Source organism: Ictalurus furcatus, chromosome 27 (assembly GCF_023375685.1).
Source record: "Ictalurus furcatus strain D&B chromosome 27, Billie_1.0, whole genome shotgun sequence".
Taxonomy (NCBI): domain Eukaryota; kingdom Metazoa; phylum Chordata; class Actinopteri; order Siluriformes; family Ictaluridae; genus Ictalurus; species Ictalurus furcatus.
In genome coordinates, this window is record NC_071281.1 from 9,268,410 (window position 1) to 9,287,835 (window position 19,426).

At 37.1% G+C, this 19,426-nt stretch overlaps 1 protein-coding gene across 3 annotated transcripts; it reads right to left on the reverse strand.

The window, feature by feature from the left end:
* Positions 1 to 4,315: 4,315 nt before the first annotated feature.
* On the reverse strand, positions 4,316 to 15,811 carry apip (APAF1 interacting protein). Of its 3 annotated transcripts, XR_008384945.1 has the most exons (8): positions 14,165 to 14,492; positions 13,745 to 13,845; positions 13,593 to 13,641; positions 12,546 to 12,663; positions 12,325 to 12,460; positions 7,406 to 7,573; positions 6,083 to 6,331; positions 4,316 to 5,274 (listed from the first exon to the last, which is right to left on the reverse strand). XR_008384945.1 is itself a non-coding variant. In XM_053617222.1 (7 exons), the coding sequence occupies exons 1-7, from the start codon at positions 15,703 to 15,705 to the stop codon at positions 6,232 to 6,234; spliced, it is 723 nt and encodes a 240-aa protein (XP_053473197.1). In that variant the 5' UTR covers positions 15,706 to 15,811; the 3' UTR covers positions 5,866 to 6,231. The 3 variants fall into 3 exon arrangements, 2 of the variants coding, with proteins under 2 accessions (XP_053473197.1, XP_053473196.1); XM_053617222.1 differs by lacking the exons at positions 4,316 to 5,274; positions 14,165 to 14,492 and adding an exon at positions 15,655 to 15,811 and having other exon boundaries at positions 5,866 to 6,331; XM_053617221.1 differs by lacking the exon at positions 4,316 to 5,274 and having other exon boundaries at positions 5,866 to 6,331.
* Positions 15,812 to 19,426: the final 3,615 nt, after the last annotated feature.

Below are 19,426 nucleotides of genomic sequence, written 5' to 3' on the forward strand. Positions count from 1 at the left end.
CAGAAATGTCCAGCAGAAATGTCCAGCAGAAATGTTTAGTTCAGCAGAAATGTCCAGCAGAATGTTCAGCAGAAATGTTCAGCAGAAATGTTTAGTTCAGCAGAAATGTTCAGCAGAAATGTTCAGTAGAAATGTTTAGTTCAGCAGAAATGTCCAGCAGAAATGTTTAGTTCAGCAGAAATGTTCAGCAGAAATGTTTAGCAGAAATGTTCAGCAGAAATGTTTAGTTCAGCAGAAATGTCCAGCAGAAATGTTTAGCAGAAATGTTCAGCAGAAATGTTTAGCAGAAATGTTCAGTAGAAATGTTTAGCAGAAATGTTCAGTAGAAATGTTTAGTTCAGCAGAAATGTTCAGCAGAAATGTTTAGCAGAAATGTTCAGCAGAAATGTTTAGCAGAAATGTTCAGTAGAAATGTTTAGTTCAGCAGAAATGTTCAGCAGAAATGTTTAGCAGAAATGTTCAGCAGAAATGTTTAGTTCAGCAGAAATGTTCAGCAGAAATGTTCAGCAGAAATGTTTAGCAGAAATGTTCAGTAGAAATGTTTAGTTCAGCAGAAATGTTCAGCAGAAATGTTTAGTTCAGCAGAAATGTTTAGTTCATCAGAAATGTTCAGCAGAAATGTTTAGTTCAGCAGAAATGTTCAGCAGAAATGTTTAGTTCAGCAGAAATGTTTAGCAGAAATGTTTAGTTCAGCAGAAATGTTCAGTAGAAATGTTTAGTTCAGCAGAAATGTTCAACAGAAATGTTCAGAAGAAATGTTCAGCAGAAATGTTCAGAAGAAATGTACAGCAGAAATGTTCAATAAAAATGAAACTGGGGGAAAAAAAAACTACATTTACATAAGGCCCATAAAAGCTACAGATTACATGACATTCTTTCTAACATATAGAATTGTTAGACTATACAACAAACACTCTTAAGCTAAATAAAACACCCACTGCTTAGTGTGTTGCTTCGGATGGTGATGATGCTTTAGAGCAGGGGCTATCAAGGTTTTTGCAGCCAGGGACCACTTTATCGGTAAATAATACTTTCCATCGGTACATATTTATGAACATACTCTAACTATACAAATATTAGTGTTACTATTTAAATGTGAACAACAATAATTCATCTGTTTATTGGAGCCAGAGAGTATTTTATTCCTGAACTTTCCACCAACGGAAGATATTTTGGAGTTATTTTTGTACAGCTGCAATCAGAATTGTTCAACCCCCATTGCAAATCAGGTTTGTTGTCAAAATTTAAAGACTTTCAGCTGTTTGCAATGAACAAATCAAACAAAAGCAATTGAAATAGTTCAACACAACGGATGCTTCAAGTGGTTTCCCCAAATTCCCCAAATGGCAACATGCACTGAGGTTTCAGTGAGCACAGTAAGGCGCGTACTAAACGCAAAAGGAAACAAGAAAAGTCAGCTCAAAATCATATAAATAAGCCACAGAAGTTTTGGGATTCTGTTCTGTGGTGCAATGAAACAAAACTGGAACATTTTCGCACGATTGATCAGCAGTATGTCTGGGGGGAAAAGAATGAAGAAAGAACACTCTGTCCACAGTCAAGCAAGGTGGTGGTGGCTTGGTGATGCTCTGGGGCTGCTTTGCATCCTCTGGCACTTGAAAGCGTGTAGAAGGCAAGAGGGATTCATTGAAGTATCAGGAAATCCTAGGAGAAAACTTCATGCCATCTGTGAGGAAGCTGAAGCTTGGACGTCATTGGACCTTCCAACAGGACAATGATCCCAAGCACATCTCAAATTCCACCAAGGCTTAGTTGCAGAAGTCCTGGAAGATTCTACAGGGCCATCACAATCACCTGACTTGAACCCCATAGAAAATCTCTGGTGGGATTTGAAGAAGGCAGTTGGAGCACGCAAACCCAAGAATATTACTGAACTGGAGGCCATTGATCATGAGGAATGGGCTAAGATTCCTCAGGAACGCTGCCAGAAGCTCTGCATCTCGTTTGCAGCAGGTCACAACAGCAAAAGGGTGCTCTACTAAGTACTAAAGGTGCTTGCCATGAAGGGGTTGAATAATTTTGAGACTGGAGAAATCATTATAAGTTGCATTTTCAGTTGAATTTGGGGAAACCACTTGAAGCATTCGTTGTATTTCAATTGCAATGGGGGTTGAATAATTTTGACTGCAACTCTATAATTCAAGTGACCAGTCAGATAGGCCAATAACTATAAAAACTCAATGAACAAATATTTTGGGTTGTGATGTCCACCACTGTAACAAAATAAAAAATATATATTTTTTAAAATCATAAAACTCTGACTATGCTTTATGGACCCTACGTTGAGAGTCACTGCTTAAGACTACTGTAGAGAAAAAAATAATATTATCTAATAACCCTAGATTAGACAGGCTTCTCTTCTCTTAGATAATAAATCTTACAGCTATTTTGGTAATCACATCTTTGTTCCTCCATTTCTCTCTATTTCCTTGTGATCGTCAGGTTGATGTTACATCAGTGGTGATACTGCAGCTGTCAACTTGCTGCAGCAACAAAGCAGTGAAGCCACTGATTTGATTTTTTAACTGTCCTTGATTGCATGAACATTCTACTATATGGCTAATGTAATCCTGTATACTGTGTTGTTAAAAATAGTGGACTGGCTATTTTTACCTTATCCATTTGGTTTAGCACTGTCTAATGCTCACTCAACCATTTACTCAACGATTTTCTGCATTATTATTATTTTTTTTTTTTTACAAATGTATATGGGGGAGGACTTTGCATGTTCTCCCTGTGCTTCGGAGGTTTCCTCTAGGTACTCTGGTTTCCTCTCCCAATCCAAAGGCATATGCTGTATGCTGACTGGCATTTGCAAACTGTCAGTAGTGTTTGAATGTATGTACAATTATGCCATGCTTTTGGTTGGCATGAGACGCGTGCCCTGAGTTCCCTTGGATAGGCTCCAGGTTCCCCCATGACCCTGTGTATGATAAGTGGTATGGACAAATGTATAGTTTTTCCCCTGCCCATGCTCCCTTCTATTTTACTGTGCCACAAGACTCTGCATCCCTGATACACAGTGCTCGTTGGATGCAAGTGAGTGAAAGTATACAGGTCTTTGAGGTGCTTTGCATCTAAAATTGTAATCAGGAGTGAAGCACCTGAAATGCTCACACTGGGTCCTAGAACCTTGATTTCAAATGTGCCGTGCACAAAGTGGAAGGAAATTGCCCTCGACGACATCACAGCTTCCTGCTGTGAGTCACACATTAACATAGCAACTTCCTTCAGTGCGAAAAGCACACATGAATTAGCTGGGTTAATTAGTGGAACTGAAAGCCTATAATTACAGCCTGTTCGGACATCTGATCTGCTGATTTAAGGTACTGTCCACTGAAAGTATGCACTGGATGCGTATGTGCATATTTATAGTGCAGACCAAGTAATTGGTCGGTTTGTGTTTATCTTTATGCTCCATCTCATTCCACTTAGGTCTGAGGGTATTTGAATATATATTGGGTGAAACTAATAACTTGAGGTAATTGCACAACTGTCTGTTTAGTTTATTCTTAGTCAGCATTTTGTTGATGCTTTTTTATACAACAGAAGACCATTAAAACCTACAATGCTGATTTTATATGTGGCATTTGCATTTGTAGTCAGTTGCTGTCGTTTTTCAGCATGAGGAGCAATAAAGATTGATGGATAGTAAAGTCATAGGTTTGTGCGATATAACAATTTAATCGTCTCTACGCGATTTTACACTGCCACAATATCCAGTGATATTCACTCCGATTATATTACCAGATCTGCCAGCCTTTACACATTTTCTGTAGAAGCTCCACAATTTAACCTCGACGTATGCTAGTATGAGTCATCACTGAAAAATATCCCAGAAGAGCTGTCTTTTTCTCCCGATAAAACAGGAGATGAGCCAATCAGCATATGAATCAGGAATGATTTGTGCAGATAGTTAGAACTCTCTGATATTAAATGACACCGCCTGGAAGCCCTGCCCCCTTAACCCATCTCACAATCTTTACTGGCATTGCTTTCTGTCAAGATAATTGGACAATATTTTGAGATTATTAATACAAAATAAATCATCATTGTTCAGTATCAGTATAGGATGTTTGACTTAGCTAACATTAGACAAGTACTGTGCATAGTTTAACATTAGTTAACTATGTTTATTAGATATTTCACTAAAAAATATCAGCCAATAATGGTTAAAAGAGGAAAAAGGATGAAAATTTGGGCCTAAAAGACGGTACTGTATTTAACATTTTATGAAAAATAATAATGGTGATGATCATTAGAAAGTGATTAAATATGCTGGGTTTTTTTTTTTCTCTCTCTCTCCTGTGTTGGTCAGATTTCAAATGTGTTGAGCAACAAACTTGAGAAAATATCTGCAATTTGCAAAAGGATTCTAATGAAAACATTCTGTTATGTTTTTTGTCTGTTCACTTTGAATTACTGCAGAATCAGCATCCAACTGAGATTTCACTATTGCCACTGCCAGCAAGCAGTTCCTGACTGCACTGCTAGTAATATTACTACACCCATTCTGTACCCTCCTTAAACCTGAAATGGTTGAAATGCTTGTTTTCTGGTCTGGATAATTAAATTGTTTATTTACCATAAAAAAAATAAAAAAAAAATCACCAGGAAGGAAAAATCAATACTGCACAAGCCTGTAAAGCCAAAGCTACCATGAAGCTTCAGTAAATCGGAGACATAGCCAAACCAGATCCATCACTGTTCAGCACATTGTCAAGAAACAACAATATTTGTTGTGAACTTATTGAATTGTGAATTACACATACTTGTATGCGCCTTTAAACTGACTAGCAAATCATCAGTCACTACATTTACAAATACATGGATGGCAGCACATTATTACGGGTCAGAGCTCTCTCAGTGATGCTCTCAGACTGCTTCGAACAGCTGGTCAACACTGGCCTTATCCTTAAATGCCAAGGTGCCAGCTTTCATCACGTGTTTACACACCAGAATTTGAGTTTTCCGGAATGAACAAGACTAGAATAAACAACTCCAGAAGGAATTGGCGGTGATTTGTCTTGCCGTTGCTCAGCAGGTATGCCCACACTCAGGAAGGATAGGATGAGAGTAGTCACAGTGGGGTTGAATCAGCTGAGCCTAGCAGTCTCCAGCCAGCGTGGGCAGCCTGCGAGTTATGGCACCTCCGGGAATAATGTTCATTCAAATGGATGGGGGAACGGTAGCAGTGGAAACCGGAAGGCAATAGAACAAAGACTGGCTCCACGGAGCAACTTGTCGCTGAATCTATCAAGAAAAAGAAGTCGTCGTTTAGTCCCTCACCACCTCACGCTTCATTTATCATGAGTTCGACAGCATCTTCAATATACAGAGCAGACTTATTAAACCTGGATAATGTGAATATGAATGTTCCCTAGCACTGTGCATTTTCTAATCTCATAGGCGCTCCTATATGGGTTTTAGGACTACACTGACACCTTGTGGATGAAAAAAAATTCATTTGTATTGTGTGACACTGCGTCAAGTCCAAATCACCAACCGACCACATTCGAAAAAATCAATTGCCGACAGAATCCTACGCAAAGGAACATGTCGTACACGGCACATCAATGCCAAGGGAGCCAATGAGGATCAACTGGGTCACTCCAGGTTTATATAAAGCCTAAGAAAAAGACTGACTTTTTAAAGAAAGAAGAAAATCTGCAACAAGCAGTCTAGCAGTGAGTCAGCATTAAAAGCTTATTTCAAGAAACCAGCCATTGTCAGTATGAAATGCTTTAATAGGATAAAGGGTTTGGTGTGTAGCAGAAAACCCTTCATACTCCCTTCATTCTTAGAAATTCACACATCATTTTCTTTAATGACGACAAGAATTTCCAAATTGTATTTCCTTTAATGATGTGGTGAATTCATATATTAGGTACATGACATAATGGAACAAGCCATTATTTTAGCTTTTGAACCAATAGTAAAAACATAAACAAAAATTCAAAAGGATGCCCTTCTATCGTTTGTATCGTTTACAGGCTGCTGTGAACACACAGTAAATCAGATATTGTTTTATTATCCTTAATTATGAAATATTCATAATTACATTTGTGACAAAGTATCACGCATCACGCCAGCTGATATCTGATTGGTGAAAACTGAATCTTTTCTGATTAACAGTATTCACTGTGTTCCTCATTGTCTGCTTCTCCAAAGAAAAAGCAAGCGTCATCCAGACGTCATCAATGAGTCAGATTAAATAATGCCTTTAGCTTCAGTGGGAAGTGCGGATGGGTCTAAACCACACTGCTTCATCTGCACAGCAATGTCAAACAGGTAGTCATAACATTCACACCTGGAAAAAAGGGAGAGATGATTATACAGGGTGAGTGAGGCAGCGTGAAAAAGACACCAAATTATTATCTATAATGCTGTCACATCCATCAGCATACACTACTGAAAACAGCACTACTGAACACATAGCACAACTCAATAATGTTCATTATTTTACAAATGTTATGGAAAAGGAAACTATTGTGTAAAAAGGTAATTGCGCCTCTTGCTCAATATCTAATTACATCCATGCTGGCAGCAGTGATTACAGCCAAATACGCCCCATTTGGTGGTTGGATCAGCCATGTGCAGCTCATACTCACACACTCTGATGCAGATCTAATGATGAGAATGTTTACTCTTTGGAACTCTATAGAAGTAAAAGTAACCTAACCACTGACATTTTATGAAAATACATTTAAACTGTCAACTATGTTAATCCCTCAAACCATAGCTGAGAGAAAATGGCAAGTAAACGAGACCCTAACATTTCTTTAAAAAGCATTTCTATAATGATATGTGAGTTTATTAAAAACTCACTGCTGTTGTAATAAATTCAAAAGATATCCAGAATTCTTTTTGCAGCTGGATGTTTAATAGAAGGAAAAAACTTATATATTTTTTCATCCAGAATACTGAAAGGCGTTTGTTTCATGGTGTAGCAAAGCATCTCATTTCTAACCCTTTCTGACTTTTGTAGTACAACTTTTGAACACTTTTACTGCTCTCTATGTTTTGGAAACTACTCTGTAACTATTTATCTAAGAATCTCAGCAGTTTCCTTGGAATTGTGCCGTTAGTAGCTGTGCACTGTCAGGTTCACTTACTACTGGGAAGAGCTGATTCTAATCAAACCTGATAGATTTCCAATGTATTCCAACAGTAGTGCCTTAATTATTCCTATAACTATACAGAACTGGATAAAGGAGTTATTATTTTTTCCACCCCCGCTGCTTGCGTAATTACCTCGAAACCCAAATAAATGACAACAGCACAACTCTTTAGCAACATTTCCCTTCAGGCTCTTAGTCAACAAATTCAGTGTGAAAACCTGCAGAAATTAGTAATATATTCAGTGTATGGTCTGGTATCTCACATAGTCTTGGCTTTTTCCCAGCTCTCTCCCCACACGTACACTCCATGCCGTCTGACGAGCACAGCACAGGAATCTGGGTACTCCTCCATAGCTCTGGCCATGCGTTCCTTCAGGTCCTTCTCCTCTGGTGTGTTCTCTATGATAGGCACCACCAACGTCTCGTCGTACCTTGAAGCACAAACGAACAAATCGTGAAAGCCAACATGCAGCTGTGGTTGTTTTGAGCCTGTGAAAGTATATTCAGTGCAGTGTTCAGTGCAGTCTGCTGAGAGGTTTTTATTTCCTTTGTTAATAGCATGACTCCACAGGATCTAAGCTCCCCTTTGTACTTGAATTTACTATTAGACTGCACGGATGAGCGCAGTCTGATATTTCAACATGGTGATTCCTCTTAAATGAGTGAACAAGTGGCTATGCTGCTGGTTACGTTCTTTATTCTTATAGTCTTGTATGATGACTAAAGTCATAAAAAGCACAATAAAGGACCATTTTAGTAACTTATTTAATTGTTTCAAAGTTTAGACAATAATTTTAGAGTTGCAAAATTCAGATTTACTATTATTAAAGATTAATAGAAGTTGAAAACTACTGTAAGGGTACAATAGACAGGAATAGAACACAATCAAGGGTTTGGAATGAATGTTCACCAAGTCACTGGCTGACTCAACTCAGATTAAAAATCTGCAATAAAAACACATTTCTTCAATCAATGCTGTTCCTATTCTTTTGCATCTGAATTCCCCATGTGTAAGGTGTCAATTTATTCTGGTTTATCCTGGTCAGAGTCATGGTGGTTCCGGAGCCTATCCCAGGCACACTGGGTGCAAACCATGAATAAACTGTGAATGGGACACCAGTCTACTGCAGAAAACCATGCACACATACAATCATGTGAAAAAATAAGTACACCCCATGGAATTTTATTTATTATTATTATAATTTTTTTTTTTTACATATTTGGACAAGCAAACATCTGATCCTCTTTGAAACAGTGCATATTAATAAAGTCGATACACCTCTATCAAATGACCTCTAAAATTGACATTTTGTAGTAATTTTTACAATTTAAATGAACAAAAAACAGGTCAGACCATGGGCGTAGGAGCCATTATATACAGCCCCCTACATTTCAAAATCTAAGTTTTATCCCAACACCACCCCCCCCCCAACCCCCCAACCCCCCACACTCACACACTTTTTCCTAATCTCAAATTTTATTTTGCATTGCCTGCCTGTCTCAGAGGATTTCTGAGTTGGACAGTCTCCAAATGAATCCATTCAGCAGCTTTTAGAAACATAATTAATTTTTTTTTGAAAAACCAAGTAGCTAGGGCTTGCTGAACCATTTGCCAAGCTTGACCAGCGCAAGTGTCTGTCACTGCAAGGTAACATTCAAAACCTGGTATGGATTTTCAGAGAGATGGCTACTTTTACACAAGTAAAACGGAGTCGATTCATTTGGAGATGATTCGAATATTCTGTGACCATGCGTGGAATAATGTATTCTGTTGAATAAATGTTTGAAAAAGCTAATTTTCCTTGTGGTTTTGTTCAAATATATCAACTTCATTAATAGGCCCTGTTTCAAAGATGACCAAATGTTTGTTTGTCCAAATATGTCAAAAAAGCCAATAATTTCCATGCTTATAATTTTCACATGAATGTCCACTCACACCTTGGGGCAACTGAGTAGCCAATCCACCCACGGGCATGTTTTTGGTAAGTGGTAGGAAACTGGAGAACCAAAATAATAATCACACAGACATGGGGTGAACATGAGAAACTCCACATGAATAGCAGCCCAAGCTCAGGTTTGAAGCAGGGACCCTGGAGCTACGAGGCGGCAACGCTACACACTGCCCTTACAGACATACAGATCTAACAAAATAAGGAATATCAAAAAACTATTTGAGCTGCATTAAAATTGCAAATCCAGTGCCTGATTGATTTCCGCAGCTTTGAAAGATAAAAACAGAACGCAGCCTCAGCAATTCTTTTGTTCTTTACCCATGCGACATTTAACAGTCTTATAGAAGATGATCAAACAACAATGTGGTGCAAAAGATCAATCCATGGACCCTAAATTTGCACATTTAAGCCCAGAATTTCAAGACGCGCTACCAACTGAACTTCTGTTTGAAAAGGGCTACTTCTGTCTGTGAGTCAACACTTACCCAATGGAGACACACTCAACTGAAGGCAGAATGTAATGGGTAAGAATGCTGATTTACTGGCCTTTGTGTCATGTCTTATAATGAGACATTTAAGAATGGTTTGAAACTTGGAAGAAGAGATTGTGACCGCAACATAGTTGCTCAGAATTTCATACTTACCCAAGATTCAGGAACAAGGTCTCTGGTTGTTGAAAATGCACAAATCATCTATTGATAAAACAGATACACAGTACAACGCCTTTACCTGCCTTCTAATGCCACTGGTATTAAAGGCCATTAGGAATAGCACCAAAAAAATTAATAAGAAATTAATCCAAAAAAAACAATTTAATCAAAACATTTTTACCCCTTTTTTGTACCACATGCAAGTTCTGCATCCTGACTGAACTTCTGCCAAATATTAAATGCTGACCTTTACTGAGGTCAATTCCCCTCCTGCATTTGCCTCAAAGTGTTAGTTTGGTACCAATCCAACCTCACAATTATTTATATAATATATTTATTTATATAATTGTTTATTATTTACTGCGCTTTAAAGGTGCACATCGTGACTCAAACGTACATGAAGATTCTGATAATGAAAATAATCCGACACAAAGTTTTACATGACTATTATTCTTATATATAATGGATTATTAGAATAATTACCCTAGTCCAATCGGGTACAAATTTTATTCGGTTTGGTCTCAATCAGTTTACTCCATTCTGATTCTGATTGAGGTCTGTCTATATACACAGACTATAGGACAGTATTTGGACAGTGACACAATTTTCGTTATTTCACCTCGGTACACCACCGCAATGGATTTGAAATTAAGTAATCAAGGTGTGATTGAAGTGTAGACTTTCAGCTTTAATTCAAGGGGGATTTACAAAAAAATTGCATTAACCATTTAGGAATTACAGCCATTTTTTTACCAAGTCCCTCCATTTTCACAGGCTCAAAAGTAATTGATAGACGGATAAGCAGTTTCATGGCCAGGTTTGGCCTGTTTCTGAATTAAGAACAGAAAAGGTGTAGAGTTGTTGCCAAACATTGAATTTGCATTTGGTAGCTGTCATTGGAGCTCTCAATATCCAAGGAGGGCATCATTAAGCTCACAAAACAAAACAGACCTATCAGGAGATACTTTAGGAGTGGCCAAATCAACAATTTGGGACATTCTTAAAAAGAAGGAATGCACTCATATGCTCAACAACAGCAAAAGGCCTGGAAGATCACAGAAGACAACTAAAGAGGATGGTCGCAGAATTCTTTCCTTGTTGAAGAAAAACCCCTTCACAAAATCTAGCCAAGTCAAGAACACTCTGGAGGAGGTAGGCGTATCATTATAAAAGTCTACAATCAAGAGGCGCTTTCATGAATGTAAATACAGTTGGTTTACCTCAGGATGCAAACCACTGGTAACACTCAAGAACAGAAATTCTAGATTAGACTTTGGTTTAAAAAATATAAATAAATAAAATAAAATAAGCATGACCAGTTCTTGAACCAGAATGATGGGAAGAGAAAAGTATGGAGAAGGAAAGTGAGGGCTCTTGTTAAAAAAAAAAGGCATACCACAAAGCATACCACCTCATCTATCAAACATCTGGAGGCAGTGTTATGGCATGGGCATGTATGGCTGCCATTGGAGCTGGGACACTGCCGTTTATTGATGATGTGATACGATAGAAATAGTATGATGAAACTACAAAAATTGTTCAGAAATGGTTTGAGGAACATGACAGAGTTCAAGGTGTTGACTTGGCCTCCAAATTCTCGAGATCTCAATTCCATCGCGCATCAATGGGATGTGCTGGGCAAACAAATCTGATCCATGGAGGCCCCACATCGCAACTTACAGGTAAGCAGATGTTTTTAATGTTATGGCTGATCGGTATGATTTTTTTTTCAATCAGCTTATTAAAAGATTATAAGCACATCTAGCCACTGTTGATATGTAAAAGCTATCATTTAGTACTTACCACCATTGCTACTCAAATAAACAGGTTTTTCACTGTTTTCTCAGTGGCAAATTTATTTTAGTGATTGTCAGAGATGTGGTGATTGATTGAGTAAGCTAAAAGCGTGATACATTTTTGCTTTTTTGCACAAGGGTGAGTCAAACGAATACATTAAAAGTGTGATAAATTAGAGAAACAGCACATTAGAGTTGTAGTCGCAAAAGCAAAAATGTACTACTCGCACCTGCTATGGCAATCTTAAACTTGTTACACTTTTGTAACACCTGTTTGAAATAAACAATTCAAAATAAAAATATATATATTTCATTTGACTCAACCCCATCACCTCATACATCTTTTAAAAAATAACATACAAATCAAACTGGTGCTACATTAACATCTGTATCTCCTCTAACATATAATTCTGCCTCAGGCAGCATCTCTAGGCAACAGCTGTACAGGATGGCTGTTTTACTGTCTTAAGCTCTGTGATCTCTGTTTTTTTGTTGCTGTTGTTTTAAATAGATAACAATTTCTCATAAAATCTAGGGATGAAATGCCTTTTGTGTCATGTCTTATAATAAGCTGTTTAGGAACGGTGTAAAACTTTGCAAGTTGTCAGTGTCTTTAATATAAAATCTTGCTTTAAATGTATAATGCCCATCTTTCACTGTTCTCACATTCCTGTGAGTTTCGTCTTTGTGACATTTTATACTTTTACACACTAACTAGGTCAATGGAACATTCGCAAAATTTACATTATTACAAAACATACTATACCACAGAGAGTATTCCAACCTGAAATTTGAACCCGAGTTTCCTTTGCAAATCCCCTTGATCATCTCTTGGTGTGTGATGCGAAACTCCTTGCCAGGAAACAGCAAAGTGGCCATGACAGCAGACTTTGAGTGTGTATGAATGACGGCGTGGGCTCCTGCACATAGTGAAGATCAAAGAGCTTTCAACATACCAAAAAAGTAAGCAATCTAAGGATCGTGTGTGTCTGTGTATACTCTCACCCCTCATGGTATACGCATTCATGAACAGCGGTGTGCACTGGCTCTTCTTTAGTTTCTTGCATGCAGGAGGGGTGCTGATGTCCTGCTCCTCAATGTCACACACAAACATGTCCTCTGGCTGCAGACAAACAGCAGTGATGTTGTATAATACTGCTATGTAGTTATGTATAATGTAGTTATGCCACAGCGCTGTTAAATTTTCAATTCTAATTGGTCAGCAGATGTTGATTAATATTCTATAACAGCACAGCTCTGACAGAGGTGTCAGCTGCAAGGTATATGTTAATGTGCTTGTTCCAATACATTACGTTTCTATAGCAACAGTTAACACAGGGGCTTGTATGTCAGACATGTTGCATAAACGGATTTAAAAAAAAACAAAACAAAGCTGTAACTTTTCCACCACTGGAAAGTCGTCAGGATGAAGGAGTTTGCACTTTGTGGTTTCTAGGTAACACTATATATAAGCTGTGTGTGTTTTTTTTGTTTTTGTCTAATTAACTTCAAGGGTGTGAGGAAAAAAATCTTAATAACATAAGCGATGAGAGAAACTAACTTTTTTGAGATATTCCACATCATTAAAAATAACTATAAATGTATTTTTTTTTAATGTATTACAAATCAAATGTTTAGACATACTAAAAAAAGGTTAGCTTTGGTAAATTGTGTTGTAAAGGAGGAAAAAAGCTTGTGCTGTTATTGAAAAATAATCAACTTCATAAATAATCCCCCTCTCATTAATTATTGCTCTATAACATCTCCGTTCACACAGTTTTGTGCAATAATAAAGCTGAACCCAGGCCCGAGTGAAAATCTCAGGAACATTAGAACTGCATCTGAGATTTAATACAATTTTCAGGGAAATAATCTGTGGAATCCTATACTAAAAGAAGCGTATCAGTAAAATACCACATGAAAGACTGAATGAAAGAAAGCTTGAGCAGACACCAGTAAAGGTATTACGATTATGTTCCAGGTTTTTAGAGGAACATAATGAGAATATAAGGTAGGAATATTTAAAAACTGACAAAGAAAGAAATCACTTACCTGTATTCTTTCCTTCTGAACTCCAGACGGGGCGATATAAATGTGGTCCCTGTTACAAACACATATTTCCACAGATATATTTACTTCAAAAGTGTGTAAAAATGTATAACTATATTCCAAACTATTATTTCAGTAAGAATGGTATGACCAACCCATGTCTAAGGCTTATTCCACCTCCTGTTCCTGTCACCCATCCGAGCTGATAGAAAAGTCTGCACAGCTCAGGGATAAGGACACGTGGATGCTCCTTATCCTGTAAATAATAAATTACATTTTAGTAGTTGTAAAAAATAGCTGCCTATTCCTATTCATACATAAACCCAAGTTAAATCATGTCAGAACCTTTTCCCATCTTTATTGTGAAATTGCAACATATAAAATTAAGTGACAATTAAAATGTTTTATGGGGAAAAAGAAAAACAACAAAAAACAGTCCAATACACAGGTTGCATTAGTGTGAACACCTTTTTATAATTGGGAATGTGGCAGTGTTCAGAATCAACCAATCACATTCAAATTCATGTTAAATACTAACTAGTATACACCTGCCATCAATTAAAGTGACTGATTACCCCCAAATAAAGTACAGCTGTTACTATAGGATTTTCCTGACATCTTCTTGGTAACATCAAACCGGAAAAGCCAAACAGCTTACAAAGCTGGTACTGGATCCCACTGTTGAAAAAGATCACTCAGGAGAGGGTTAAAAAAAAATTCCAAGGCACTGGATATACCATGGAACACTATAAAGACAATATTCAACAAGTGGAGATAAGATGGCACAATAGTGACACTACTAAGTACAGAACTTCCCTCTAAAATTGATTAGAATATCAGGAGAAGCTGCCAAGAGGCCAACAGAAACATTAAAAGTATTGCAGCAATTTCTGGAAAGTACTGGTTGCTCCCTACATGTGGCAACATATCTCTGGGCTATGGGGTAGGGTGACAAGACAGAAGCCTGGTGGTCTAGCGGTTAAGGCTCTGGGTTACTGCTCGGAAGGTCGGGGGTTCAAGCCCCAGCACTGCCAAGCCCCCACTGTGGGGTGCCTGAGCCCCACAGTGCTCTCTTAACCCTCTCTGCTCTCTTAACCCTCTCTGCTCCAGGGGCGCTATACCTTGTGCTCTGTCCCAGTCCCCTTACATGCTGGGTTATGCGAAGAAAAGAATTTCATTGTGCATATGTGACAATAAAGATTCATTATGAAGAAGAATTTCACCTTTCAGCATGACAATGACCCAAAACAAACCTCTAGATCAACAAAGGAATGGCTTCACCAAAACAAGATCAAGGTTTTGGAATGGCCCAGCCAGAGTCTATTGTAGATCTAAATCCAATCAAAAATCTGTGGGGTAACCTGAAGAGGGCTGTGGAAACGCCCAATCAATCTGACAAAGTTAGACATGCCAAATTGATTCAATGATTCTTACTAAAAAAGACTGAATACCGTGATCAAATCTAAAGGTTAAAATTAATTTAGTGGTGTGCACATTTATATTTATATATTGTACATTTTTATTTTTCCCCCTAAAATGATCTGATTGTTTTTTACTTCAATTTATAGGTTGTACATTCACAGTAAAAGGTGGGAAAGGTTCCAACATTATTTATATATATTAAATTTTTTTTTTTTTACATCAGAAAACCTGCCAAGAGTGTGGAGACTTTTTATATCCACTGTATATAGATGCACTATACAGGATCCTGTTTATGATTTAGCCATATTTACTTATATATCATTTTATATTTAGTTTTAATAATAATAATAATAATAATAATAAATAATAATAATAATAATAATAATAATAATAAAGAATAATAATAATAATAAAGAATAATACAGCAATAATAATGTTACAAAATTCTGACTTTCACGCGAATAACTTATTTATACTTTTAAATAACCTGATCTCCATAATTATTATTATTATTATTATTATTATTATTATTATTATTATTATTATTATTGCGTGACTGATCAAACTAAAACAATAATGAAACATTAGTTAGTCAGAGATACAGATGTTAGCAGTAGAGATCTGAACGTGTTTATTCGCTTACCAATGGTACAGTTATATCGTTACAATCTCCGTCAGCTGTGACAGATGACATAATTTTAAATTACAAAGCAGTAGCTTAAAACCAAAACAGTTCATACAGGGAGAAAAAGCACATGCCAAGTGAGAGCGTCACGGAGTTCTTCTTCCTAATTTTTTTCTTCTTCTTCTTGACGTCGTACGCTATGCGTATTACTGCCACCTACTGCACTGGAGTGTAGATACGCATCACGACTTGTACTTTTCCCCTTTTGCTTAAAAGAAACGTCCACATTCTAAAACCTTAAATACAGGTGCATCTCAAAAAATTTGAATATCGTGGAAAAATCCATTACCCCCCGCGTAATTTAATTCAAAAAGTGGACCTTTCATATTTTCTATATTCATTACACATAAAGCGAAATATAATTCAAGCCTTTTTTGTTTGTTTGTTTTAATCTTGATGATTACAGTTTACAGCTCATGGAAATAAACATCCTGTATCTCAAAATATTAGAATAAAGAATTTATAATACAGAAATGTCGACCTTCTGAAAAGTGTGTTAATTTATGCACTCAATACTTGGTCGGAGTTTTAATCCTTGTGCAGGAATTACTGCATCAATGTGGCGTGACCTGGAGGCGATCAGCCTGTGGCACTGCTGAGGTGTTCTGGAAGCCCAGGTTGCTTTGATAGCGGCCTTCAGCTCGTCTGTATTGTTGGTTCTGGTGTCTCTCATAGATTCTCTATGGGGTTCGGGTCAGGAGAGTTGGCTGGCCAATCAAGCACAGTAATACCATGGTCAGCAAACCAGTTACTAGTAGTTCTGGCACTGTGGAAGGGGCCAAGTCCTGCTGGAAAAGGAAATCAGCATCTCCATAAAGCTTGTCAGCAGATGGGAGCATGAAGTGCTCTAAAATCTCCTGGCAAATGCTACATTGACTCTTGACTTGAGAAAACACAGTGGGCCAACACCAGCAGATGACATGGCACCCCAAATCATCACTGACTGTGGAAACTTCACATTGGACTTCAAACAACTTGGATTCTGTCCCTCTCCACTCTTCCTCCAGACTCTGGAACCTTGATTTCCAAATGAAATGCAACATTTACTTTCATCTTCCCCATGACTGTGGTTGTGTGTACTGAACCAGACTGAGAGATTAAAGGCTCAGGAAACCTTTGCAGGTGTTTTGAGTTAATTAGCTTATTAGAGCTCTTCTCAGGTCTACATTTCTGTATTATAAATTCTTTATTCTAATATTTTGAGATACTGGATTTTTAATTCCCATGAGCTGTAAGCTGTAATCATCAAGATTAAAACAAAAATGGCTTGAAATATTTCACTTTGTGTAATGAATCTAAAATATAGGAAAGTTCCACTTTTTGAATTACATTACAGAAAAAAATAAACTTTTCCATGATATTCTAATTTTTTTAGATGCACCTGTATGTTTATGTTGAAATATTGTGATGTACTTAGTGGTGTTTTTGCTAATTTGTTGGTTGGTGCTGTAGTTTCATTATTCCTGTGAGAAGTTTGAGGTTGTGTGCAGCACTGACATCACATGGGGATATTTCTAGTGCAGTTACAATGGCATTGAATATGAGGGAGGGAAATATAATGATGACAAACATAAGGTTTAGCAGAGAGGTTTCATTGTTGGCGCCTAATAAAAGAAGAACAAAAAGCTACTTTTGTCATCCACTATTTTCCAACAACATTCAATGTCATATTTATGCCAAAATCCAATGCAGAAGTAGTGAGGATAGAAAACATCGGACGTTCCAGAATGAAATGCAACTTCAGTTCTTCAGTTAGTCTCAGTCCACTAGTTTAATTGGACAAGTACTGTTCCAAGATTGCTGATATTTACTATAACAGCACTGGTACATTTCACTGTTTGTATCACTCCTTGTTTGCTCTTCCAATTCTAGCAACAGTTTTACATTGAAACTGTTACTAAAGCTACTATGGGCTGTCGGGCTATTTGTGCATCTGTACTTTTGTTTATAGAACTGTTGTATAAAAGCAAGATCACACTTGTAATCATGCTCTTATTCTGAACATCAGAACTCTAGCTTGTGCAATGTTGCGTAATATGATGCTGGCGTGAGTCATGGCAAAGGTTTGGCTCGGGTAGTTAGTCATCCACAAGATTGATGTTATTGATAGTATTTCCATGAAATTTGAAGGAGGTGAGAGAGTTATAGAAAGGACTAAAGCACTGCTGTATCAGTCACTTTAGTAGGGATAGAGTGGGTCTTTTAGTTTTCAAGGTTGTATTTTTACTTTAGTATATATTCTTTTCACTAACTCTGGATCCTTTAATAATGTGTGTTGTGCTTAAATGTAAGCCTTTGTTATTCATCCTGTAGTAGAATTTTTAGATTTAATTCGTCAATACACATTTCTCTCAAACCACATTAATTACTAGTGAATATAACTTCTTCTCTTCTGTTCCTATCTCTTACATTTCCTGGCCCAACCTTCTTCTGAATGTTAAAACATCTTTCAGTTATTTCTCTTGCTTTCCCAACTGCCGGCATTTTCTCACCACTACTTTCCATGTGAAATTTAATTTCTGCTTTACTTATTGGTATTTCAATGTCAACTCTATCATGGCTAACCACTTATTTAGCTGCTTTATCAGCATTCTCATTTCCCTCTGGTCTCAAATATGCTCAAACCCCCCTAAACTGAACTTGATTTGCAGATTCTAATTGTGTGTATAACTCCAGGTTGGACTTGAAAATATCACTACTCTTGGGCTAAGTTGTATTTATGCCACTCCCATTCACACACACACACAAAAAAGAATATGTGTGGTTTACATAAAAAAATCTGTTGAGTGAGTTTGATCCAATGACTGCTATTAACATGATCATAGTGGCATTAAAAAATTGTGTGAGAAAACGACAAGATGACAAGACGACACTAGGGTGTTAGTGCTGACAGGAAGAGATTAAATTAACTCGATCGACTCATGCATGGTATAGTTGTGCAGTGGATAGCATTGCCAACTCACAGCTTCTTAGAACCTGAGTTTGAATGTTATTTAATTTCTCATGCAATGTCTCTGATCCATATTGTGTTGACACAAATCTATAATTAATCTAATCAATGCAATATTAATGGTCTTTTTGGCTTCCCATTTAATACCAGACATCTCATTATATTTAATAGTATGCAATTTTTGGTTATTTTTCAAATATGTGCTGCTCATGTAAAAAAAAAAAAAAAAAATAATAATAAATCAATCAAATCAAAATGAACCCTAAAGAATCTAAAAGTCTTTCTCTTTTTAGTTGTTGTCCACCTCAGCCCCTCCCCTATATTATTTCTTGTAAAGATTACTAACCCCCCCTTGTAATGCGTATCCCCATATTGAATTAATGGCTTTCCTGATTGTGTATGGCAAATTTCTTAATTTCCATCATGTCCTACATGTGCCCTCTTTTAGCTGGTGCTGTACCACAAGGATCTGTGCTCTGACCTATTTTACCTTCCCTTACACCCGGCCTTTGGAACAGTGAAAATTTAGTAATCTGATTGTACTGTATATTAACAGATATTTAGAAAATTATCATGATGAAGATAATTTTGAATTGAGGATAATAGTTGAACAGGGCCCCCGTCAAGCAGCAACAAAACACTAACCACAGAAATATAATCTTTATGAACATTCTGTAGTCAGCAAACAGGGCAAATCCTGAATCTGTATGTCTTAAGAAAAGGATCAGGTGTCCTATTACGTAAATGTATTATTGCATGAGTAAGAATCTCATGGATTCA

Excerpts from the sequence above, each read along its gene's own strand:
- apip (XM_053617221.1), bottom strand. The coding sequence starts at position 14,221 with ATGTTACCAAGAAGATGTCAGGAAAATCCTATAGTAACAGCTGTACTT. Across the intron at positions 13,642-13,744 it reads GGAATAAGCCTTAGACATGG|GGACCACATTTATATCGCCC; the intron begins GTTGGTCATACC and ends TGTTTGTAACAG. Across the intron at positions 7,574-12,324 it reads AACTCGGGTTCAAATTTCAG|GTACGACGAGACGTTGGTGG; the intron begins GTTGGAATACTC and ends TTGTGCTTCAAG.